We start from the raw sequence: 26,561 nt of genomic DNA, 5'->3' as shown, positions 1-26,561 counted from the left end.
AAATAAATGCTGTTCTGGTCTCTCTGCTGCTCTTCTGCCTTTGGAATTAACACCAGGATGACCAGCCGAGTTTTACAGCCAGACCTTCCCATCCGCACGTGACTAAAAGAGTGATGTATAGAGCAGTGTAAGTTTGGTTTTATAGATATCAGACTAAGGCTTTGAGGTGGAGCATAAAGACAGACCTCATTTAAAAAGTAATTCAATGTGGCAAAGAAATGTAGGATAGTCTGGATACTTTTAAACATTACAATCCCTATTGATAAATTAACTCAAAAATTAAAATGTCCCGAGCACTGACTGGGAAGCACTGAATGGGTAAAATGTCATACCCTGCTTTCAGAAAGTACTGGTACTTATATCTATTGGTTTACTAAGTGGTGATGTGAGCGGAGAAGTTCCAAACGCTGACAGCATCTTACACACACTGAAAACCCCCCATGGACGTGCAGTCCCCTGCCACCTACCTCCTCTCAGCAGTTTTCAGCATGGCCTGCATTCTTTCTTCTATCGTTGCTTTAATTAAGAATCTGTGTACAATGGTAGGTCTAGAAGGTACGTAACAATGAGAAGTTTAAAAACATCGAGTTAGAACAGACAGACTGCATCTATTACATGCTGTATTTGTCAGTCAGGTGGTGCTCTCTGCGGCAGGTACTAATCAAGGTGCTGGGGGGCGATCAGCAGTGAATAAAACAAACTATTTAATCTCAATGAACTAACAGTCCAATGAGGGAGACACACAATGAACACATAAACAACTGAGACAGTGTCAGGTCCAGATAATGCCATGAGGAGGCTGACATGAGTTGAAACATGACTGATGGGAATGAGGACGCTAAGCAAGGTAGGAGTGGGAAGAGCACTGAAACAGAAGAAACAGTAAATACATGCCAAGTCCTGGGAAGGACTTGAAGAGAATATGCTGGGCACAAGCTGAAAATGGTCCGGGGACAGAAAGAAGGCGAGCATGGCAGCAGCCTATTGTAAATGAGGGGTAGAGAGGTGCCAATGAGAGTGGAGAGGGGGCAGAGGTCAGATCATGAGGATCTCGTAGGACACGGCAGGAATCTGGATTTTATTGTGGTTATAAGGGGAAGCCATCAGTGGGTTTTATGCATGACTGGAGCTGCACTTGGTTATACTTTCGAAATCCCTTTGGCTGCTGTGGGATGATGGACTGTGGGGCAGCAGGGGTGGAGGCAGAGAAGCCAGTTAGAAAGTTTCGTAGTCGTCCAGGCAAGAGGGTGGACTGCACCACGGCTGTCCCTGTGGAGACAGCAGGCAGTCAGCAGGTCTGGAATACCTTTTGGAGGTACAGCCAACAAGACTTAAATGATGGTTTGGATGTGACGTATGAAGAGAGAAACATGGAAGAGTCCTGGATTTCCGGTCTGAGAAACTATAGATGACAGTGCCACATTATAAGATGAGGAAGACTTGGGCTGCTCTTGTTAATCTCGAGTTTTCTATTAGATAGGTATGGAAAGGGAGGTGTAGAGTTCATAGATTCATGTGCAGAGACAGAACTGGATATATGAATCTGGGACAGGAGCTAAATGGGCATGTCTGGGCTGGGGGACATCCATTAGAGAAGCATCCACATATAAATGCTACTTAAAGCTCTGGACGTGGAGGAGTTCACCTAAAGAGTGTACAGAGGGAAAAAGAACCCTCAGGAACCACTGGCAAGAAGTAGGACATTAATAACACTGGGAGCCTCATTTTAGTGGCATGGTGGGGACAAAAACCCAACCAGAAAGGGTGAGAGAGAATGAGAGGTAAGGAAGTGGAGGTGGAGGCGGAATGGAGGGGAGTGACTTTATTTTAAAGATAGATATTAAGGCATATGAATATGGTAATGTATTACAAAAGGAACATCCTTGAGAAGATGAGAAGGGATGGGATCCAGGACAAGTGGAATGGCTGGCTTTTGAAAGAAAAGGGACACTTCTTCCACCACAATAAAAGGGAAGGAATACAGCGTGCCTTGCTGCCTATTGCTACAGAAGGAAGATCCATGCTCCTGCCCAAAGCCAATCCCCAGCCCTGAGTTTCAGACCTCTCGCCTGCTCAAGGACACTGCGCCAGCATTCTCCCTCCTCTCTTGCTTCACTAGTTTCTCTGCCTCTAATGAATCATTCTCTTATTATTTCTCCCACATGAGAGGAAAAAAAGCCCCTCTCTTGATCCCACTCTCTTCCTTTCCTCTGTACTTTGCAGCAAAACTCCTCAAAATACTAGTCCTATAGTGACACAGAGGCAGCAGTGCATTGTGGGTAAAAGCATGGACTGTGGAGGCAGAATGGCTGTGTCTGAAGCCTGCCACGTTTACCAGCTATGTGACCTGGGGCAAGTTACTCTCTCTGTTACATAAGTGTCTGTTAATAAAGAAATAAAATCCTATTCTCTCTCACACTCAAATCAGGCTATCACCCCCACCACTCCACCAAAACTGGCTTTGACCCCCATGCTGCTAAATCTAATGATCACTTCTCAATTCTCACTTATTTGACATTTCGACAGGATGACACAGTGGATCACATCCTCCTCCTGAGTTACAGCCTTTACTTGGCTCCCGGGACACCTCTCTCTTCTGGTTTTCTTCCTAACTCACCGCATGATCTTTATCTGTCTCTTTTGCTGGTTCCTCCTCTTCTCCCAGAGCCTTTACCTTTGGTGGGCTCGGGAGTTTAGTCCTTGGTCCTCCTCTCTATCTACTCTCACTCTGCAGGAAATCTCATTCAGTCTCATGACTTAAAAATACCATTACTTGCTGGTGACTTCCAAATGCATGTCTATAGTCCAGATTTCTCTCCTGAACTCTGGACTTGTGTGTCCAATTACAGAAGAGAAATTTCCACTTGGACGTCTAATAAACATCTCAAACTTTTATCTAAAATAAACTCTGTTCTTCTCTCACCAAACCTGCTCCACCTTGCAGTCTTTCCCAGCTCAACTGAAAGCTACTTTATCCTCTAGTTGTCCAGGCCAAAAACCATGGTGTTAACCTTGACTCACACCCATGTCCTGTCAACAAATACTATTGGTTGTGTACCTTCAAACTCTATCCGGAACCTGACCACTTCTCACTCCGTCCGCTGCTTCTAACGTGGTCCAGGTCACCTTCAGCTCTCACCAGGACTACCGCAACAGCCTCCTAACCATTCTCCCTGCTTTTCCTCTTCCATGCTGCCCTTCCCCCAGGCCTCAACATCGCACTCAGGATTCTTTCAGCACTTAGGTTAGATCACAGTCACCCCCTGCTCCGAGCCTTCCAGGGACTCGCCATCTCACACGCAGCGAAAGCCTCCTGGGCCCATATAACAGCCCCATTCCAAGCCCTCTGACTTCACCTCCTACTTCTCCCCGCTTCGCTCACTCTCCTCCAGCGAGTCGGCGCTGTGCCAGTCCTCAGACACACCAGGCACACTCCTGCCTCAGGGCCTTTGCGCCGAGCGTGCTGTCGACTTGAACGCTCTTCCCTAAGACCTCTGCATGACTTCCTCTCTTTTCTTTATCTCATTGCTCATCTCCTTGTTCAGATGTCACCTTCCCCATACGACCTTCCATGCCTTCCTGCCCAGCCACCTGTGCTCTTAATCCCCTCACCTGCTCTACTTCTCCAACTCCTAACATGGCCTGTGTTTACTTATTATGTTTATTGTTTACCATCTGTCCGTCTTCCAACCCCTTACAACTAGAATTTGAGCTCCATGAAGGCATCTCAAGTACCTAGACCAGTGCCTGGCACACAGAAGCGCTCAACAAAAACGTACTGGATGAAGTACGTGAGCATTAATGCAGGCAGACTGTGCAAGGGGGTGATGAAAGATGAGGGCCTTCTAATCTGACGGCATGTTTCCCCGTATGAGGCAAGATCACCGTCAACGGGGAGGAGGAAGATACAAAGACTTCAGACAGTCTCCTCAGAAGGCAGAACAATCCACTGACTAGGGATGCACAGCGGTGCTGAGGGGCCGTGTGGAATGGCCTGTTTAGACTGTGGCCTCACAGCTGAGATCAGTCCAGTACATGCTTTAGAAACACTGATAAGACAAGAAGTCAATGTTTAAAAATATAAGACAAAACAAACACACAAAAAACACAACCAGCTAAGACGTGACTGCATTTTCCATGACACTTGGCAATACTTTAGAACAAGCTTGCATTTACTACAATTATATTACTTTGCCATATGTGCTAAGGGTTTGTTTGAAGAACAGGTCTCTTTCCTGCTTAAAATGAAAACTCATCATTTGCTCTCCCGGCTATGGCTTACAGAGCAGTCTATATTGCTGATTAGGGCACACAAGACCTCATCTCCTGCCACTCCTCTCCTCATACTTTATATTCCAGCAGCTCCAAACTCCTCACAGCCCCTAGAAATACCACATTGCTCTCCCCGCTGTGTTTGTGCACATGCAACTCTCTTTGGCTGCATGAACCCCCTTCTCTAGCCCAACTTTGAAATAATTATTCCCTCAAGACTGAACCTAATGAAGCCCTTCTTGTTTCTCTGGCACACAACCCATCACTCCCTCCTTTTGTGACCACAGTACTTCTAGCCACATGTCTGAACACTCCGCAGTAACATGGTAAGTCATCTGTTTCCCATCCTACACACTAACCTCCTTGGGGCAACACATTACGTCTTATTCAGTTGAATGTTATCTAACATAATGCCTGTTATATAGGAGGTGCTCAGTCAATATTTATTTAATGAGTGCTCAGTATGGATGTATTTTTTTTTTAAACACTCAAGGTATCGCACATCCAGGAGGTAATACATCTGAAATGACTTATGAAAGATAATTGTCCATTCTGATACTTTAATAAAAGTAACATATACTATAAATACTCACCTTAGGTTTGCTCTGGGCCTTAAACTAAATCTAATTCTCTCTCAGAGTGGACCTGGGGGGCTGTCTTTTCCTAAAGGGAAGAATTTAAAATGGAGCTATTTGTTTCCAGTCGTGCCTGACATATGCCTTCTTGCAAATACGGGCTACGTTAGGTATTCAGACATCAACTCTTCTCAGAGTCATGATGGACGCCTTCCACCACACAGTTGTCTTAAGCATTTTAAGAACTGTTTTGATGAAGTGATCAGGGTAGTTTCTGAAGGAGGGAAGACAAAAATCTGGGAGAATGTGGGGTGTTTGCTGCTTGGAGGAGGGAGGGTTGGAGATCTCAAGATGTCTTTTGGTTATATAATACTTGAAAATTAAATAAGGAGGTAAGCAAAATGATTAGGTTATGATGAACATAAATGAAGAGTTTAAATGCTGATTCGTATCGGAGAAACGTGAAGCAAACGTGACTGACATTAATTATAGTCCTTACTTTGTTTGTCCAATTCGGTGCACCCTTCCTATGGCCTGAAGCTCATGGGCAGGGTTCAGTATGGGCTCCACCAAGAGAACGTGAGTTGCTTCGATGATGGTTAATCCATTAGAACCTGTGTGCAGGGGCAGCAGCAAAATATTGATTTGGGGATCATATTTAAATGCTGAAAGGTTCTCCTAAAAAAGAAAGGTACATTTAAATTTTAGCTGGATCAGTTAAAAATAAGAGCAGTATATTATAGCTCATATTAAATATGCCTAATGGTATCCAGGTCATTGTGAAATGTAATAACTAAGAAAATAAAAAGTAAAATACCAATTTTAGAAAATGTAAACTGTCTGCTGGACTTTATGAGGAAAAGTGTCACATAAGCTCTCTTGTCCTTTACAGTATATAGTGGCGTCACAAGATATGTGTATGGGATGCATAAACATTAAACTATACAAGCTTAGAGGACAAAGAGAGCCAGAAAGCGAAAGAATGTGTTAGAATGAGTATGAGATAAAGACGTGAATCTGCTAAATTGTCACTTGGTCTTTCTGTGTTTGTCTCTTAGGGTGTGCACCTGTCACTGTGCTGGTGTCATGTAAGGACAACCTGAACTTAGGCAGTCTTGCCTGATACAGTGTCTTTAGAACCCAATCCCAGGGGCATGAGGCCCCTGTCCATTCAAAAGGCAGATCAGAGGCCATCTTTTCCTCTATTAAAGAAAAGCACCTCAAGTCAGGAGATCTTTAACAAATGGTCTTGCTGCTGGGTATAACCGAATAGAAGAAAATAACTACAGTTTCCCTACTTTGCTTTTGAATGTTAATTTTATAGTTACTCAAGAACTCAAATCCTGGAGTTTATGTCTATATATAACACAATACAATAAATTCAAGTAAGCTAGTTAACAGCAGCTTTAATCTGCAACTGAATCCACTCCGAAAATATGAGTAAAATCTCTGGACGTACCTGAAATGTCTTTACACGACTGATCTGTGCAAATTCCATGCTGTTGTCAGTGAGAGCTTTTGAAATAATATCTAATACATCTTGCCACTAAAAGCACAGAAAACAATAAGAAAACAAATATTTACACACAGCTTTCATATGAAGCAGATATGAAAAGGGATTAAATCAAAATGATTTTCTATCTCAGAACTAAACAAACACAAAAACAAAACCTTCAAATGAAGCACCATCAATATTATTTAGTTCAATCTTGAAACGGTTGTGGGTTTTTTTTTTTGTTTTAAATTAAATGCTGGTTAAAGATAGAGTAAAAAACAGGACTGTCTTCAAGAAATGAATTAAGATAAACAAAAGTAGTAGAAAATAAATAATGAAGTGCTTAATGGATGTAGTTACTTATCTTTCAAAAATGAAAACTAGAATTTTTACTCAATACTTCATTCAGTAGATTTTCTTTTTTTTAAACAATCATGTTCATTTGTGAAATGAGACTTCCAAGGTTACAATTTTCAATTTTAAAAATATTAATATAAGAAAATCCCTAAGTAAAATTAATAGAAAAACATGAGATGCAGCTGTAGGAATTGCCTTGTGAAGCAGCATCAAATTTCTGTACAGATAATTCTGACCTATGAACATAGAAAAAAAGGTAACGTGGAAAAACCTATTAGTAATTCTGCGTCTCAAGTGTATTCTGGCAAACAGTAACAATTAGTTCTCAGATATAAACTGGTCAGAGACAGAAAGCCAGTCTGAGTTAAGACAGAATGCAAATGATTATACCGTTGAGAAAACGAGCGCCTTAGCCCCTGGATCTCTACGCTGGATTCTCTTCAGAGTTCTGACCACAGCTTCCACCTTGGTAGAATGGCTGCCCTTTGAACACAAGGGAGAAGACACATTACTATCAAATAAAATGTAGATAACAGTGGAATGGAAAACCAACATAAAACACTTTATTATCAAAAGTATAGGGCAGGTGCATATGTGTCTATCCTTTTTTATTTTGTATTTGCTGGAAATTTTCTTTTGTCTGAAATTGCAGAAGTTCCAAAATTTATACCCTGAGAGAATCAACTATAAAAGTACACCAGAAAGGCACACAGTGCTATGACCCTGAAGATATAATTTTTTAGTGAAGCGGTTAGGTTTTGTAGTTACAAAATTTCATTACTTTAGATAAGAAGATCTGATATTCAAAAACACTCTGTTCTTCAGCTATTATGGTGGTGGAAATGGTAAGAATACAATGAATCAAAACTCCTACATAAGCAAACAGCGCAGGATCTGATGCACAAAGAATCCTTTCTCACAGTGGCATGACAAAGGACAATGACAGAGGGACAAATGATGTCCCCGTGGACTGAAGCAGATGTATAGAAAGCTAGATAAATATTTAAAGAGTGCTCTTGGCATTTTCAATAATCCATTTCCACTATGAGTGTGAAAATAAGAAAATGAATAAAGCTTTTTTTTTTTAAAGATTGGCACTTGAGCTAACATCTGTTGCTAATCTTTTTTGTTTTTCCCTTCTTCTTCCCCCTTAAAGGCCCCCAGTACACAGCTGTATATTCTGGTTGTAGGTCCTTCTGGTTGTGCTATGTGGGATGCCGCCTCAGCATGGCCTGACGAGTGGTGCCATGTCCGCTCCCAGGATCTGAACCGGCAAAACCCTGGGCCGCAGAAGCAGAGCGCATGAACTGAACCACTCGGCCACGGGCCGGCCCCAAGGCAAGCGTTTCTGTAGGCTTCACTGAGAAAGTGTCCCTCCTGGAAAGCTCTGGGAGATGGTATGACACGGAGATTAAGGCATGGACTTCTGAGTGAGACAAATCTGAATTCAACTGCCAGTTCTGCATCTCAAAGTCTTACAAATTCCAACTTTTTTAAGCCTTAGTTTCCGCAGCTGCCAAGCAGCATGATAATTATATTCATTTCCAACGGTTGTTGTGATGGTTAAATGAGAAAATGCATACAAACGTTGAGCCCAACACCCGGCAAATAGTAGAGAGCAACTTACAATCTTTCTGAGACCTTAAACATGAGCACTATAATGACACAGACTACTCACAAGGGGGCAGATCTAACCAGAAAGAAGCAGAAATATTCTCACAGCAGCACTACTCTTCTCCTCAAGCCCCAGCCCCATTACAGGAAGAGATACTCAAAGGTAAAAAGAGAAACAAACCAAGGAAGAGAGCTATACTAATTTTAAGTTCGCAAGATAGCATTATGGAAAAATTTAAAAATTCTCATACTAAAATCCTGAGTCTACACTTATTTCTCTGGATATGTAGACTTTCAATTATACTTGAAAAGTTAAAAAATATAAGGGACCTATTTCAGTCTAAAAATTACTTTAAATAAGAGCAAAACTGGGGCTGGCCCAGTGGTGCAGCGGTTAACTTCGCACGTTCCACTTCTTGGCGGCCTGGGGTTCGCCAGTTGGGATCCTGGGTGCGGACATGGCACCACTTGGCAAAAGCCATGCTGTGGTGGGCGTCCCACATATAAAGTAGAGGAAGACGGGCATAGATGTTAGCTCAGGGCCAGTCTTCCTCAGCAAAAAGAGGAAGATTGCCAGTAGTTAGCTCAGGGCTAACCTTCCTCAAAAAAAAACAAAAAAAAAGAGCAAAACTATCTCAAGAGAAAACAGGAAATCATGGTTAAAATGATCATTTAGGAGTTTAGACAGAAACATCCATGTTCTTTGCAAGGTCTCATTTTCAAAAATATTTTCAAGTGAAATACCAGGATAACTATGAACCCTTCCATCTATTAAGCTACTTCTTACAAAAGTTGAAAAGAAAACAGAATAATCTTTTGTGGGGAAAATTCCCAGCTGGAATGCTAACTCTACAAAGAAAAAGACCAAAACATTCCCCTTTATCAAAGTCTGACCAGTTCAGTGGAAGTTCCCAATGATCTCATTTGGGCCCAGTCCAGTTACTTTCCACGATCACAGAAGAATAAGGAAGCCGAGGCACGGACAACTCTGCTTGGCAGGAGCTGTGTAAGGCAGTGAGCCGAGCTTAATACCCTTTTCTTCCAGATGGACAGAAAGTGGCTACTGAGAATGAGAACAATGGAGAAAGTGGGTGGCCCGTATATGTCCGTGGCTCTTGGTTTAAGCATGCATGCCCCGTACAATTTTTGAAAACAAAGCCAACAAATGCATAATCCTTATGTTAGACCAATGTGTTAAGGCAGTTTCTCCACGACAAAAGATTTCATGTTTTAGACTATTTGAAGACATTTAAATTATCATAAATTATCATTAAAAATTGCTTCAAGTTACAAGATGCTATGTTGAAAATCCACTGCCTCTACGAGTCTATTTTAACAAGAATTCATAATTTGTTTCAAATGAAAAGAAAATGCTATAGACAACGAAGGATTATTGATCTAAAAAGGTAACACAGAAAGGTAGTAAACAGTAGGAAAAAAACTGAATAGAAGTTAGGTAAAGATCTGGTTTCTGTCCTATTTCCTAGATATATCACAAGAACTTTTTTGATAACTCTAAAAAAATTACAAAAAAAGCAATATATGTTTATTCGACAACGAAGCTAACAGAAGTATATAGGATTAAAAAATTTATATCTATTTTTTATGCCTTTCCTTATCTGAAAACCACTAAGAATTTGGCATTTATCCTGTTAGACCTTCTTATGTATTTTAGAAGCCTACTACATAAAAATGCACACACACCCCACAAACATTCTTAAACATATTTTATAACGTGGCCTTTTCATTTAACCCTGTCTTTTAGCAATCTTTTCATGTAGGACCTTTTTATTTACCTCAGTTCAATGGTTGCACAATATTTAGGGTTCAACAATTTCATTAAATATTTGCTTATTAAAATATATCTAGATTGATTTCATTTTTTTTTTCTGAGGAAGATTTGCCCTCAGCTAACGTCTGTGCCAATCTTCCTGTATTTTGTATGTGGATCGCTTCCACAGCATGGCTGACAAGCAGTGTCGGTCCATACCAAGGATTTGAACCAGTGAACCTGGGCCACCAAAGCAGAGTGCGTGGAACTTTAACCACTAGGCCACAGGTCTGGCCCCTGATTTCATTCTTTTTTGTGTACAAACAATACTTCGGTGACTATGGTTGTCCCTACAGCTTTGGGTACAAGTTGCAAATAGTTGTGTCGGATAGGCATGTCAAAATGGAACTGTTGGTCAAAGGTTAAAGGAACTTTTTAGATATTTGGATTTTGGTAGATTCCTTATCAAGCTGCCCTCTAAAAATGCTAGAACTTTTAACTATCAACAGTTAAATGTGCCTGCTTCTTTGCACACTTGTTGAAATTTAATTTTTTGCCAATCTGATAGGCAAAATGAGGAACCACATTCTCTTTTAGTCTGCATTTTCATGACAGTGAGTTTGAACATCATTTGTTGGCCATTTTCTATTCCTCTTCTGTGAACTGTCTATCCATATCCTTTGCCAATTAAAAAAAAAGGGGTTATTCTTTCTACTGATTTGTAGGACTTCTCATATACTGTTACATGTTAAATTTATGTTGTAAATATTTTCCTACCTCTCTGTATGTAGTTCACATTTAATTGTACTAAATGCAATAACGTAAGGAAAAGCGCTCTATTAATACATTATATTAGTTACAGAAATTCTCAACTGCTTAACAAATGACATCTGGATTTAAAAGTAAGTATTTTTTGACTTTACTATTTTATTAGATTTTTCTGTGCTTGAGATTTAACTTTGTCTTTCAAAAGGGGAAAATCAAAGATTTTATTTGGAGAAGAACAGCTCTTTCCTCAATCAACTGCCCGGCCATAGTCCTGTCTAGTATGATTTCACATAATATCATACCTCAGAGTATAGTACACTTCTGTCACTCATCTGTCAATATAATGTTTGAAAACAAGGAGAAAATGGCATTTACTTTTATATCACCTAGAGCTTAGCATGGTCCTCTGTAAAGAGTACACACTCACTCAGTTTATTTAATGCAAAAAAATTTAATATTTACTTTTAGGCTTCTCAGTCCCAAACACACCTGAGTAAAACAAATGAATAAACAAAATAAAAATAAAAGAGGGTTAAAAGACAGTTTAAAATTCTCAACATATTTTTCATTCATTCAGAATGGTTAACAATAGATAAATCAAATCTTGTGATTAATCTCTAGCTTTCCCACTTATAAAACCTGGAGAGACTCAGACAAGAGCAGCCATGAAAGACAACGGATGCGATCTAACACGAAGCAGGCTCCTGGTGGATTCTGTGCTGGGTAGTGTGTAAGGAAATCACTGGAACTGCTCTTAAAGGAAGCTGTCAGATGGAGGGCGGTGCCACCTCATTCATGCTGATCAACCATTTTGTCACCTACCCATCAGCAGCCATAGGACAGGTGAATAAAGTCAGCAGACTCGGTGGGCTTTTATTCTCAATCTTCAGAATCATGGATTCCTACCACGTAGGCCCTTATTCACGAAGTTTTTTTCTCTTTCCTGCTTGCGCTTTCTCACTTGCAAGTGAAAAGTGAGAGTCCCAAAATAATACTGAAAAGACCATGGTTGGTCTAGGGCAGAGTCAATGAAAGTGAAGAGACGTAGGCAGACTTTCTTCCGCATTTCCCCCATCACTCAAGTCCCTCCAACGTCTCAGGAAGTTCATGTTTGATTATTCAAATCATTCATTTATCATTCAACAAAAACTTACTGTCCACCTAAATAACAAGAACTACATCAGGCACTGGACATCCAAAGATGAAAAGACACACCCCCTTGCTCCCAAACAGGTACAGCCGAATGCATGTTAGAGCACAGAAGAAAGCAAAGGATGGTTTGCACTGCTGGTTCGGCTTGGAAGCAATTGAAGTGCATGCTTGACTATACCATCTCAATGAGCACTACACACATTCTACAGCTTTTTCAACTGTTTCTCTCCATCTCAAATACATAAATGAACTTGGGCTCAAATCTGCCTGCTTCTGAGAAGACTATTCAATGTGGTCACTGCTACAGGAAAAAAATATTCACTTCATTAACAAAGATTAAAACAGGAAGAAAGAGATGGGTTATATATAGACAGGCCTGGAGGGGATCACAGAAAAGGCAAACGAGAGAAGGATGAGGACATGTGGACATCAATTTATCCCTGTGCAAGGTGTTAGAGTAAGAATATTCTCAAGACAGGTAAATTGGTAGCCTCAGTCTAACTTAGCTTACTTTTTAGCTGTACCAGTAAAAACACAGATGCAAAGTTAAGCTGGAATGACATGTATCAGGAAGGAGGGTGCATGGGAATAGAAATCCCACAAAACTGCCAGATAATTTCACAATATATTAGGTTAATGAAGTTGCATTTAATTATAAGAACCTCTGTTCTCTTCTGAAGTTCTTGTCCCTTTCCTCATTCCCATCCTTTCTTGCGAATCTTATCAGTTCTTCCAGATATACATCCATCAACCCTGACTTCATGATCAACGCTTGGTTTTTCTTCATGTTTCTGAAACATCCATGACCAAGGCTCAGCTTTGCAGTGAAGACACATCGTCTGTCCTCTGCCCTGCCTTGACCATATCTTTGTGGATGTTCTCTCTGAGGCACTAGTTCTCTCTAAGGTCAACAAGGGAATCAGGAAGGGAGATACACAGTGTGACCACTCAGATCAAGTCAGTGCCTCTCCTGGTTTTCCACTCATGAGGTGAGCAGCCAAGAGCCCTATTATAGTCAACAAGGAAGAAAAAGGATGGAATGCTCCTTCCTTACAACAAAAGAATCACATAAAATTGTTCTTTATGAAGATCTTTGCTCCCTTGCTTTTAATTTAATCAACAAAAAAACCAAACAAGGTTGTAAAGCTACACAAACCAGCGGTCTTTCACTTTCTGGAAAATTAAGTACAAAGTTAAAAGCTCCAGACTTTTGGGTAGGAAGTCAAGACAATGAGAAAACAATTAAGAGCCATTAGCAACAAAGGCCAACAAAGAATATTACTCGTGAAGCTTGGCCTAGAGGTTGTCCAGTAGCACAGCTAAAGATGAGAAATGTCCTGTAAGCTCTTGTCTACTCTAAATAGGTAAACAAACTTATTTTCATCACCAAGTTAACCCTGATTGGAACAAGGCAGCTCTATAGTCTCAGGTTCCTGTTGTAAAATTCTGAGAACCTAAACTTTGAGTGAAAAGTTGTTAAACATGTTAAAAGGATGGAAAACTCAGTTTTGTTTCCTTGACATATATTTAGTAGATTGGAAGAATTATAATAAAAAGCTATCAAGTAGTATCTAATTTAGACTTTATTCAACCCCTCCCCTCCAAATTGGGCCTAAACATTTTACCAATGCATTTTTAGAGTGAGGTACTGTTTTTCATTCCCTGAAGTCTTATTGGAGAAAGAGGAGAGAATAATATTGATAGGAAAAATCCTTGAATAAGGCATAGAGGATACACCGTAGTTGACTTCACTCTATTCCTTTCCCTCCACCTCCTGTCTGCTGAGATTCCTCACTTAGGGAAGGAAGGAGAGGAAGGAGAGCAGATGTGAGATCTCCCTACTGCAAGAGCAAAGGCTACTTACACTTGATTTACACAAATAAAAGAAAAATGGTTCTCTACGACGGAAAAGCTATCGTTGCTTTGCATTTTTCTTTAATAACTTCTACAATAAAAGTGGAAACTAGGGCAGCTGGAAGGAGGGCGTGGCAGCCCATGAGCCTGAACCGCGAGCTTGCTGCCGTACGTCCCTCATCCCTGGTCTAGTCCTTCGTCCTCCTTCCACCCCGTCTATCTTCCCTCTTTACCTAATGTGTCCACGCTCCCCTCCCAGCCCTTCCGCTTTGTAAAATCTGTGGATTCTGAGGGTCGTGCTTATTGAGCTCCACTGGTAGAATTAAGGGCAAAGGTGGCTGCTGTGTCCTGAGCAGCAGCAGAAAAAAGTCAACACAATGGAGTCCGTGAGTGTACTCAGTCACATTCTTCATCAAACATTGGAGAGACAGACGATTCATGCTCACAGACTCTCTTATGTCAAGAGGCAGGCCATATCTTTAGAGAGTTTATGTATATTCCATACATATGAAATACACACACACTAATACACATATTCAACATGTCAAATAATGTCTTACATTAAGGGGGTTGTCAGTCACTTATGACTCCAAAATGAAGGCAGAAGGAAGTCATTTTCAGAAGTGTAAAAACTCTGAAATTTGCCATTTACATACTCAGCATGCTAAAATTTCTTGAAGCAGTATAACGTAGTGAAAAAAGAACTGTAGAATGAGGATTACATGGATAACGGTGCCAGATGAAGCTGACACAGAAATGAGGGAAGCTGGCTAAAAAAATAACAAATTCTGTTAGACTGGGGGGCTTGGAAGAGTCTTCTTTGAAAAGCAAAGTTTAAATGACACAGGATTAGGATGACAGTCCCGTCTGCACGACTTCAATCACTTTACTTGGTTCTACAGTGAACAGTATTTATATTATAATGCTGTACACACCATTTACTGATGTTCTCTAGTCTGGAAGACATGTCTATAATTAGATAACCAAATGTGAATGTTATAAACATTATAATATAAAAATGATACTACAACACAGGTTAGGATGTGGAGGGGAGAAGAAAGAGTGAAGAAGGAACAGATGCATTAATTTCCTCATATTTTAAAGTGAGGCATCAGAAGATACTGTCTAAAGCTAGTATTTCAAGAAACAAAATTTACATATATTACTGAAAGTCATACACGATGTCTATAACTAAAAATAGAAATTGGTCACAGTGGCAAGGCAAAGAAGGGAGAACGGAGCAGAGCATTACTTTTGTGTGTTCTGTTTTATTTTGAATGAATTATTTCTACTAAAAAATAAACAATATGCTTTTTGTCTACCCTCATTTCTTATGGATAAACGAGGGTTTTAGGGGAATGGGTGGGAGGCCTGTAATTCTGGCCCCTTTTAAACTTATTATCTCAATGATACAATCGGAATTGTTCAGCACAAGTGAGTTGGTCTTCGGATTACGTCACTACCCTCGTGCTGCAAGCCATTGTACCTGCAGAGTCTCTCACTGCTCTAGGGTCAAACGGGTGCCTAATCTGTGCTACCTGCCACAGACGCCGAGTCTCAGCTTTGTCAGAGGTGGGGCAATCACATCTGAAACAGAGCACAAAGAATATTTGCATCTTTCCAGTTATTACTTGAGTTGATTTTTACAGTTTTTTAAACATACTATAAGAATCAAAGGTTTTGAAGGGCCAGCCTGGTAGCATGAGCAGTTAAGTTCGTGCGCTCCACTTTGGCAGCCTGGGGTTTGTTGGTTTGGATCCCGGGTACGGACCTATGCACTGCTTGTCAAGCCACACTGTGGCGGGCGTCCCACATGTAAAATGGAGGAAGATGGGTGTGGATGTTAGCTCAGGGCCAGTCTTCCTCAGCAAAAAGAGGAGGATTGGCAGTGGATGTTAGCTCAGGGCTAATCTTCCTTAAAAAAAGAATTAATTAAAAAAAAAGAATCAAAGGTCTTGAGACTAGAGATTTTTTTGAAGATTCAGCTCACTGAGGACCAACACTTTAAAGAAGACAAAATTACACAACTTAGCTTTTCCCCTCCCCTCCCCCCAAAACAGACCCACGTTCTGTAATCAGTAATATGACCAACTGGGATTATAACTCGGTGATAGGTAGTAGATCTTTCTTTAGTTTTCCTTGGTGGTTTGTAACTTGCAAATAACTTGAATGTTTCCTATTATTGTTCGCCATAGAGGAAGTCATTTCCTGTCTTGGTATTTTCCCACTTTCACTACTTTTATTCTGGACATTTCTTTTTGAAGTAGAGCTAACTCTTTCAATGTGCCTGTGCTGTCCATAGTAGTTCCAGCTGAGTAAGATCAGTTAACATTGTTTTATTTCGGTCTGCACCTGTTCATCATGCTAAAAACCCATGTTGGTAGTGACAGATACAATTTAGCGCAGTGATGCAGCTTGTGTGATTGGTCTCACAAAGTAGGAATAATTTCCAAGCATACTCCTGGGGCAAGTGCTGGGTTTTTCAAGCATTCACATGTTACCTGAATAAAGTTCAATGGAAACTCTGCCTAGGGTGTGGGAAATCTTACGAGTGTGCTAGGCCACAAAATATTACCCTATTCTTTTAAACATTTTGCATAATGATTTCAAAGAGATAAGCTAGCAATTGCAAAAAGGTTAAAAATTTTATTTGGACACAAAGCCCTTTAGGGATATTATATGGAAATACTATTCAATTATTTATGCATCCATCCATCATGCATCCACTTACTGAGTACCTGTTACATGCTACGCATTGTTCTAGATGCTGAGGATACAGTCGTGAATAAAACAAAGGCCCCATCTCATGAGTAATGTCCTTTCCACATTTTAATGGAATTTACACTCTACAAAGTATAAGTTTTCCACAAAGGTAATTTCATAAAGATAATTTATAGTTTTCATTTTAGAAGTCTCTATTGCAAGTTCAATTTATTGCAAGCTATTGCTAACTTCAACACAAGTTGACTCACTAAGTTCAGAATTACAAGTTTTGGCCAGTGAGTAGAAACTGTTTTCTACAATTATAATATTTACTCATGACATTTTCTGATAAAAACAACTGCATTCTAAATGTAGCAATGTTCACGTGCAAGCATCTTATATAAAAACATTTAGTTAAGCGTATTTAAATATAATTACTTGTGGGTTATATTTACCAAATTATTTTATGCCAACTTTAAACTCAGAATTTTGTAATCATTCTTTTTCCACCTAGAAGTTTATTTTAATTATATTTAGAAAGTACAAGACAGACTTCACAAGTCACCTTTGAATCAACTGAACAAAAACTTAAAAAAAAGAAAAGGAAGGAAACGATAGGATTCTATACATTGTAGAATTTGACACATGGCATTCCTAGGCTTCTCTGGGAACTTATAGAAATAAATATAGAAATACTGTATTTTTTTTCTCTACAAAAGGACTGTATAAAACATCTCTATCATCAACAGATTTGCTCGTTAAAAATGCAGATTCCTGGACCAGATCCCAGATCTAATAAGTTAAAATTTATAGGAATGGGGCTTGAAAAAACTCTTTATTTTAAAAAGCATGCCAGTTATTAGTCACTCAAAAGTTTGAGAAGATGAAGCATTGCACTTGTGTGTGGCTGCTGTTTTGCTGTGGCTATAAATCCATATAGTCTATCTTCTCCTGGACAGAAACTTCTTATGACGTAACAATCTTGTCCATTATAGGGTCAGGGTTTCCAGTGACAAAAATGCTTTATATGAAACCCAGCCAACTTAGGACACAGAGAACATGCCACGTGGGGCCTATGTCCTGCCAGAAGGCCTACTTCACCATCCCAAATGCCTGGCAGTTGTCAGAACTTGCAAGGGGAATTTTGTTTACTTTGTGAAATGCCCAGTAGGTTCCAAGGGTCATTCAGGAATACTGTCACACTGCCGCTAGGCAGATACAGTCTGTAACGCAAATGTATCCACTGAAGGGCACACTGTGATCTCAGCATTCGGTTTATTTCTACGGTCAATCAGTAGGATTCCTCACATTGTGAAACACTAGCAGAAAAAAATGTCATATTATTTAATGCTATTTTTATGTTCTCCAAATAGCTTTTCTCTGAGATCAGCCATATGATGAAGCACTACGTATGATATTATATTATGCTGGTTGATACGTCTGAGAGTCGACGTGACTGCTTAGAGTGAAATAAACATTTCAGATAAGACAAAAACTTTAATAAAATAAAAAATTACTTCTCAGGATTGTTTAATAAAGATCAGGGATTTGATAGTCAACCACAAAAGGAAAAACACCCTAAGTTTAGGAACAGTTTGAACTAATACATAAAACTTTCAAAGCTTTCATTATGCACACAGAGCTATCTTTATCTTACACATGATTACTCCCTCAGTGCTGAGATACATGAGCTGACCATTTAGTGCGACAGTTTCAGAGAGTCAGAAGGGCGTCGTGAGACTCTGAGAAAACAACAAGCAGATGCTTCAAGGAGAAGGTGGCAGGTAGGGCAGAAATTTGACAGAAGTCAGAAAATGGAACAGGAGGCAGAAAGTAGAAGTGGCAGACACAAACAGTGACAGAAAAGGCAGTGAGAAGCAAAAGTAATGTGGCAAGAAGCACCATGAGAATGTGGAAGATGGATCAAACTTGCTTGCATAACAGGTGTAATATTCAGTCACGTATTTAATAAAAAAGAAATGCAAGTATATATGCATCTATGACAAAAGGGAAATTAACTTTAGTAATTCTGTACCTTACAAAATTTTTACAAGATGCTTCAATTAATTCATGTGTTCATCTATACCCATGAAAGACAGAAAGAAAGAGCATAATAAACAGATGACTGGTAATCCTGTCCCAACAGGACAACAAACGTAACTGTCCTGATCTCTCTCCTGGTGTCTAGGAAAGCTGCCATAAAATGAGCAGGTGTTTGGGTTTGATGGGCCCAGTGACTCAGTTTCACAGAGCCTGTGCTGTTTACCAGTAGCCAGAGCAATCGCTTCCTAAACCTCACTGCATCAACTGCATGAGCTACATGAAGCCTGACACAGCAGTTCTTTCTTCTGCTCCGTCCCTGTGCGGGGATGAATGCTTTCACCTAAGGGTCAGCAGCCCTTCCTAGCCAAGGACGCCATCTGTGGTCCTTGGGATGCCTGAGGACAGAGGAAGAGATAGAAGAGAAGGAAGAAAGGACGAAGAAAGACTATTTTTGTGGGAAGGAAAGAGAGAAACTACAGAAGTGGGAAGAAAGGGGGAGGGGGCACTGAGAAGGAAAGCAGTTCTTCGTGTGGGGAGTAGCATAAAGTATAACTAACTCTGCACGTTATGCACTTGTCCACCTGGACAACCCATTCAACACGCAGGTCTCACCACTGCATCTGCCAGCATCTTTCCTCCTCCACCTTCACTGGACCACCCATTCCCACAGTCACATCTGGAGTCCTGAATACCTGTCCTCTCTGAAGAGGACTAATTAAGGTCTCCTGTTCTCTGGTACGGACACCTACCCTTACAGTCTGTTTGCTCAACAGCCCAATCTGCACCTGCTCCTTGATTTCAATGAGATCTCGACTTTCTCTCTGTCCACCGACACCCTTCCCGTTTTCTCAAGAAAACTTTATTACAGATTATCTCTTCTCTCCCCTATATCTTCAGTCCATTCTTCTTTCCTGAAGATTAAACATACTCAAGAATTTTTTATTTTAAACAAAATAAAACTGAAAAAACAACACAGGGACTTTCTGCACTTCCTATCTCCTTCTGGCTACAATTCTCACTTTTCTACTTCACAGCTAAATTTATACAATAGTTGGGCATTTCTTCTCTCTGCTTATTCACTTTCTGGTCACTCCTCATTCCTTCCCAATCTGCTTTTTGCCTGTACATTTCCACTGAGAGCGGTCCTTCTGAAGTCACCAGTGACCCTTATTAGCCAAACCAGTCCACACTGTAGTGACGCCACCTTCAGCCTCACTGGTCACAGCTGGTAAGTGGCCCCTGGCTGAAGCAGAGTTTTCTTGGGGCCTCTGTGGACAGCATGCCCTCCTGGGCTGCCTATGTCTCCAGCTGCACTTTCTTGGTCTGCTTTTGCAGCTCCTCTCCCTTTATTCCACCTTTAAAAACTGTGGACTTCAGCAGGACCTCATCTGAGCTAACTGCTATGTTTCTCTCCTTAAGTAATCTCATTCACTCTTATGGTTTCACAGGACCACTTATGCAATGACTCTGAATTTTCTACCTCCAGCTCCACATATTAACACTTTGCTGGATTGTTCTACCGGGATGTTTGAGGCTCTTCAAATATAGTATGTCTAAATGTACCCTTCTTCCAAATACCTTATATCAGTAACTGCACCATGATCCATCCGGTTCTTCACGTCAGAAACCATGGGGTCATTCACGAAATCTCCTTCTTCCTCAAGCCCTCCAACCTTCTATCTTACTAATCAACTTTACTCCAAATATCTCTTGACTGCATCCACTTCTTTATATCTCCACCGCCACCAACCTAATCCAAGCCACCACTGCTACTGCTGTAGCCTCCTACACCGAGCTCTCCAATTGCTTCTACTCTATTCTTTTCTGTCCCTGCTAATCTCATTTCCACACTGCAGCAAGAGGGATCTTTTAAAAATCCCAATGTGATCACGAAGCTTCTCTGCTTCTAACATGTAACGGCTTTCTGTTTATCTGAAACAAAAATTCTCAAATCTCCAGGTGGCCCTTTACCACGTGGCCCCTCTTCAGGTTCCAGGCTCATTTCATTCCTTTCTCCTCTGTGTTTTCTACACCACAGCCATTCCGTTCCATTTGAGTTCCTTCTTGTCTCAGACCTTTGCACATACTGAGCTCTTGTTTGTTTTTTTCTGCCTGGCAGCCTCCTCTCCATCAGATCACTTCTACCTCTCCCCAGGTGGGATCATCCATTCATCCTTTGGACACCTGCTTAACTGTCATTCTCTCAGAGAGGCTAGGTCTGATTTTCTTTTGTAGTGCTTACAACCATCATACCACATTAATTATTTGTTTAATGTCTGTGCTTTCTGCCTCAACTCAAACTCTTTCCCTCCACTGCCAACCTGTAAAATCCATGAGAGCAGCAGTCATGTCTATTTTATTCATGACTGTATGTTGCAGCCATGAGGCCTGAACACTGCCTGGCACACAGTGTGTGTCCAATAAACACGTATGCAAAGAATGAATGAATGAAAGTTCATTTCAACTTTGAGATTCTGTTTGTCTCAACACACTAAAGAGCAACGTGACTGAGATTTTCAGGTTTTATTAAAACAACAGCGAGAATAAACAGCAATTAGATATTCTTTAGTTCAACTGTAGTTTTCTTGGGAGAGGGGCATCCTAGTAACTGCCTAACTCTTGGCAGTTTCAACTTGTAGTTAATTCTACTCATCAAATACAATCCTCAAAAATAAGTGAGAAGAGGGGCCAGCCCTATGGCCTAGTGGTTGAGTTCAGTGTACTCTGCTTCAGCAGCCTGAGTTTGTGGGTTTGGATCCAGGGCATGGCCCTACACCACTCGTCAGTGGCCATGCTGTGGCGGTGACCCACACACAAAATAGAGGAAGACTGGCACAGATGTTAGCTCAGGGCCAATCTTCCTCAAGCCAAAAAAAAAAGAGGAAGACTGGCAACAGATGTTAGCTCAGGGTGATTCTTCCTCACCAAGGAAAAAATAAATAACTAAGTGAGAAGAGAGCATCAAGAACCCAGAAGGAGAAGAAATTAATGAAAAAGATTCTACTACCTATTGCTTAAGAGCCAGCTCCACCATTCTCTCAACTGCTCCTTACATTCCCTATGTTCCCTCTACATTCATATATCGATTTGTCCTTTGTCTAAGTTTGCTTAGAAAAAAGAGCATGTTTAAGGAAAACAAAGAACAAAAAACGTCTAGTAAAGGCTTTTCATTAAATAAATGGCCCTTAAATAGAAAGTCCAGTTACGGATCCTGTTTTGATTTCAAATTATAGTCACTTTCTTAACATTGTGAATGAAGCAGGGGAAAAAATTAGGAAAATCAAGCCAAGTTTGGGCTGTACCCTGAAACGTCCATCCACGCCATTACAAAGCGCACTACACCTTTCTTGTGTTGTTGAGGCCACCTTCACTAATTCAGGAACCCATCTGGCTGTGCACACCCTTTTCCCTTTACATCCAGGGCTGAATGAAAGAATGAGGAAGAAGCTTTCTTTACATACATCTCTAATTCAACCAGAGCTCTATGTATTTGTAGCGGACAGAGATGCTACAGAACGTGACAGGGAACTGGAATTCTAGGACGGCGCTTTTTACCACAGTGGGCCTGACTAGTGCTACCTATGTCTGAGAGAGCACCCTTGGGCTCCTCCCAGCGGAAAGGCAGATGGTGAAGCCAAGCTTTCGGCTCAGATCTATGGACCGACCAGAGAGGTCTCTACACGTTCACCGTGCCAGCCTGTTCTGATGCCGATGCTCTCATTGCCAGATACCGACTCCTGTTACACTGCCTGACTAGGTGTCTACACGTTCTTAACCTACTTTACCTTCACAGGGATGTCCTCTTCCTGGTTGGCTTTCTCTGAGGTGAAGACGTACGAGATTTCCTTGTGAGACGTGTTCTGGCGGCAGATGGCACACTTAATGGAGCTTCTGTGAGACCCCACGCTGTACTGCTCGATAATAATTGAGACGCACTCATTGCAGAAACAGTGCCCACATGTCAGGACTGCCCACTAAAAAAAAAAAAACACAGAGAACATGCCTCAGTGAGATGCGCTCAAAGATGCCTTCCAGTCTAGAAATATGCTAAAAGGAGAACAGTGTCATAATTCCACTTCCCAAATATTTCATGACATTAATATTCTTTAAGTCATAAAAGCTTAAAAAGTCATAAGTTGTACTTTTAAATTAACTGTTTTTTAGCCCAGAGTAAGCTCTCTTAGTCTTTAGCCCTGCTCACCCTCATAGTCAGTCAGTCACCATTATTTTGTAAGAAGCTGGTGTTCTCACTTTAGTATTTAGGAAAAATGCAAATTACTCCTCAGCACTCTAACAGCAAATACAACAGAGAGACTGAGAACAATATTAATTTGGAGATAATATCATATTCAATATATTCTATACAATTTATTAAACAGATTTACATTTTCACATGTTAAAGCATTTATGATATACAAAATGAGATGGGCTAATATCTCAGGTTTATTTTAAAAGTGGTTCTGAATACATTAAAAAACTCCCAAATAAACCGATAAAAATATATTTTAAAACCTCCTTGTCTTATTTCAAGAAAAGTCCAATAATCTTCTGAATCTCTGGAGCATATGACGGAGATGTCTCCCCTTTTTGGCAACAGAGGGGTGTAGAAGCATATTAGATTTAGTCTCCATGTCAGTTCTAAAAGCTATGGCATCTTATGCTCATAATTTAACCTTTTTTACGTGGTAAAAACCACCACCACCAACAAGAACTGAGTGGTGTTGTGAGTGACAAGTCTCCTAAGCTGTGAGCTATTGTTTTTTCTAGGATTTGGACATGCATGGACTTGCATGGAAAGAAGGTGTGCAGCTGGGCCTACCCGAGGTACTTCGCAGGACAAACTAAGAAGCCCCTTGGAAAAGAATTCACACTAAGGGAAGAGAAAGATGTGCTTTTAGAACAATTATTGGGAAGGGGGAGGGTTATTTGGGGTTCTACTGGCTGATGTCGGTCAGGCTGTTCTCTAGCTGCATCTCTGCTCTCAAGGATTTGTGCCGGAGTCCTCAGGAGTTGCAGCTGCAAGAGAAGTACCTCTGGCATTTTCGTAGCAGCACTGATCTGTACTCAGTGTACCTCTAGTGCTCCGGGGGAGGAGGGCACTTCCTCTACTTGAGAGGACTTGTGCAGCTCTCGAAAGCTCAGAATGGACAAGCTGAACAGCAAGATGGGTCCATCTACATCTGTGATGGAGGAGAAACCAAAGAGAAATTGGGCACCAGAGCGCACTAGAGTGACAGGAAGTTGAATAAAATGGCCTAAATAGAAGAAGAGACAAACGGCAATGCCTCCCAGGGCATTAGCCAGGATATGTGAGTTAACTCCGAGACAGTCTCTAACTTAGGAACAGAGGAGGAGAATTGGGAAGCTAAAGGGAAAGGATCTAGAGTTCCTACAGACTATAGTTATGAAGAGTTAGGGGCCAGGCCCGTGGCCGAGTGGTTAAGTTCGCACGTTCCGCTTCCCGCGGCCCAGGGTTTCGCTGGTTTGGATCCTGGGCGCGGACATGGCACCGCTCGTCAAGCCACGCTGAGGCAGCATCCCACATGCCACAACTAGAAGGACCTACAACTAAAAACACACAACTATGTGCTGGGGGTATACGGGGAGAAAAAAGCAGGGAAAAACAAAAAGAAAAGAAGATTGGCAACAGTTGTTAGCTCAGGTGCCAATCTTTAAAAAAAAGAGTTAGAAAAGTAAAATTTTGTTACTCTTATTGTAATCCAACATGTTCCCCTAAGTGTGGGAGACTTGGGTTATGCTAGAATTACATGAAATAATGTATATGAAAGAAATTTAAAAACAAAGTGTTTAAGACAAAAATTAGATAAAATTTCTGAGACAATCAATCCAGTTGCAGGCATCTCATCAAAACAAAAAGCAAATTAGAAACTACCTATATCATGATCTTTTCCACTTTTTCATAAGTTTTCTCACAAAATTTTTATCACTTTTATCAGAAATCACCAGTATCTGTACATTACTATTCTTCTGCTCGGTTTCCAATTTAATACCTATCCTTTTAATATTTATTACCAATAAAGTGTCCTTTAAAATCTCACCTTTTTCATAAACTGTGGAAACTAAAAGGTACTTTCTTTCTGATTATGAGAGGACAGAATGTGGAATTCATCTATTTAATTTTCTGTACTTGGTTCCATACAAAAAAAACAGCTGAGAAGATTCTTATTCATTTAACAGTAATAGGCTTATTTTTCAAATTTTGAAAAGCAATGAATATTCTGATATTGTATATATTTATCATATAAAGTAGGAATTTATAGTTTCATAAATCAGCTAGCAGGATAAAAATAAGAATCTCTTTGAGGAGAACTAATACCATCAAGCTCATAGACATTTGTATACTAATATTCACAAAGAAATATATGCAATTGATAAAATGGTCTTCTAAAAATCACATTTAAATTCCCTTAGAATTGCTGTTATTTGTACTTTACAGGCTGGTATTATTATTTATTTTTTTTGAGGAAGATCAGCCCTGAGCTAACTCCTGCCAATCCTCCTCTTTTTGCTGAGGAAGACTAGCCCTGAGCTAACATCCATGCCCATCTTCCTCTACTTTATATGTGGGACGCCTACCACAGCATGGCTTTTTGCCAAGCGGTACCATGTCCACACCCGGGATCTGAACCGGTGAACCCCGGGCCGCCAAGAAGCGAAACATGCACACTTAACCGCTGCGCCACCGGGCCGGCCCCTACAGCCTGGTATTATTAGATATTAATAATGCTAAGTAAGAGCTATGTTACTGTACCTTTGTAATACTTTCTTAAGTAAATCCATGTGTACTGTATTATATTTCTGTACAATTACCAAATAAGCATGTTAAACCAACAAAGTTAAATTACTTAGACTCAATCTTACAACTACAAACAATATTCAAAACCATGCATCTTTAACGAAAAAAATACGATTATTCTAGAAATATGTTTCACCTATCACTTAAGGAAAAACACTGCTCAAACATATGTGGCACTAAGCATGTCAGCTAACCTTTGGCCCATCTTTAGGATGGAGATAATATTTGCCTTGCATACAAAGTTGTCGAGAGAGAGAGAGAGAGAGAGAAGGAAATATTGATTGATTGTCTATAGAAGCCTTTGAAAACTGTAAAGCGTTTTATAAATGCATGTGATGTTTATTCCAATCTCACCTGTTTTCCCAGCTGCCGAGCACAGATTGGACAAGGTTCTGGATTAACACCTCCTGACGTTTTGTCTTGAGACTATCCAAAAAAGAATTCAAGCGTACATTAGTTACATTTTAAAACCTGATGCATGTTTTATAACTCATTTATAGAAGTAAATGCTGGCAATTGCAATTTAAATAACCTAATAATTGAGATGATCGAATAATTTATCTATTATCTAATACTATCATTCCTGGGATTTAGAAATAACATTTATTCAAGAAGAGAACAAAAAAGTGGAAACAATTTTTATTACAGTTTGTTAAAGTTATCATATTACTGCATTTGTGATTATCACAGAAGGCAAAATGAAAAGCAAAATGTGATATAACTTAGCTAAATTTTACTTTCAAGCTAGATTTTGTTACAAAGAAATACATATTCTGCATGTCCCCTTGGCATGGGATTACGGACATGAGAAGAAGCAGCGTTTATCTACCAAACTCCTTATTAATACTGGTTTCTTCTCAGTATCCTTGGTCTAATCTCATTAAAGCAAAGCAAATAACTTGAAAGCAGAAATATTATTGATCTGAGACCTATCTATGCCCGGAAATTACAGTGAAGTATAACAGCTTTTCAAAATCTCTTTAAAACTATTTTAAAAATTGAAACAGCTTCAAAAAAGTCATCAAATAGGTTTTAAAACTGAAGAAAACATAAAGAAAAGTAAATTAGACTTGTAGATCACTAAAGATTTTAAGCCTGTGGTTTCACTAACCAAACAGTTAAACATTAAAAAAAAATGGT

The 26,561-nt window shown here is 40.1% G+C and overlaps 1 protein-coding gene across 6 annotated transcripts in view; it reads right to left on the bottom strand.

The window, feature by feature from the left end:
- The window catches only part of SHPRH (SNF2 histone linker PHD RING helicase), a 93,205-nt gene that overhangs the window by 4,944 nt on the left and 61,700 nt on the right, over positions 1-26,561 (bottom strand). For 3 of the 6 annotated variants that reach the window (XM_046669550.1, XM_046669551.1, XM_046669552.1), the window contains exons 24-29: positions 25,776-25,847; positions 22,390-22,578; positions 7,090-7,182; positions 6,307-6,393; positions 5,347-5,525; positions 468-548 (exon numbers count right to left, since the gene is read on the bottom strand). In XM_046669550.1, the coding sequence (XP_046525506.1) occupies positions 468-548; positions 5,347-5,525; positions 6,307-6,393; positions 7,090-7,182; positions 22,390-22,578; positions 25,776-25,847 (701 nt within the window). Of the gene's footprint in view, positions 1-467; positions 549-5,346; positions 5,526-6,306; positions 6,394-7,089; positions 7,183-22,389; positions 22,579-25,775; positions 25,848-26,561 lie in introns of those variants that run through there. The other 3 variants (XR_006889756.1, XR_006889758.1, XR_006889757.1) reach the window with 3 other exon arrangements.

Source organism: Equus quagga, chromosome 8 (assembly GCF_021613505.1).
Source record: "Equus quagga isolate Etosha38 chromosome 8, UCLA_HA_Equagga_1.0, whole genome shotgun sequence".
Lineage (NCBI taxonomy): Eukaryota > Metazoa > Chordata > Mammalia > Perissodactyla > Equidae > Equus > Equus quagga.
Note: the sequence above shows the minus strand (reverse complement) of the source record. Positions and strands in the feature narration are given on the sequence as shown.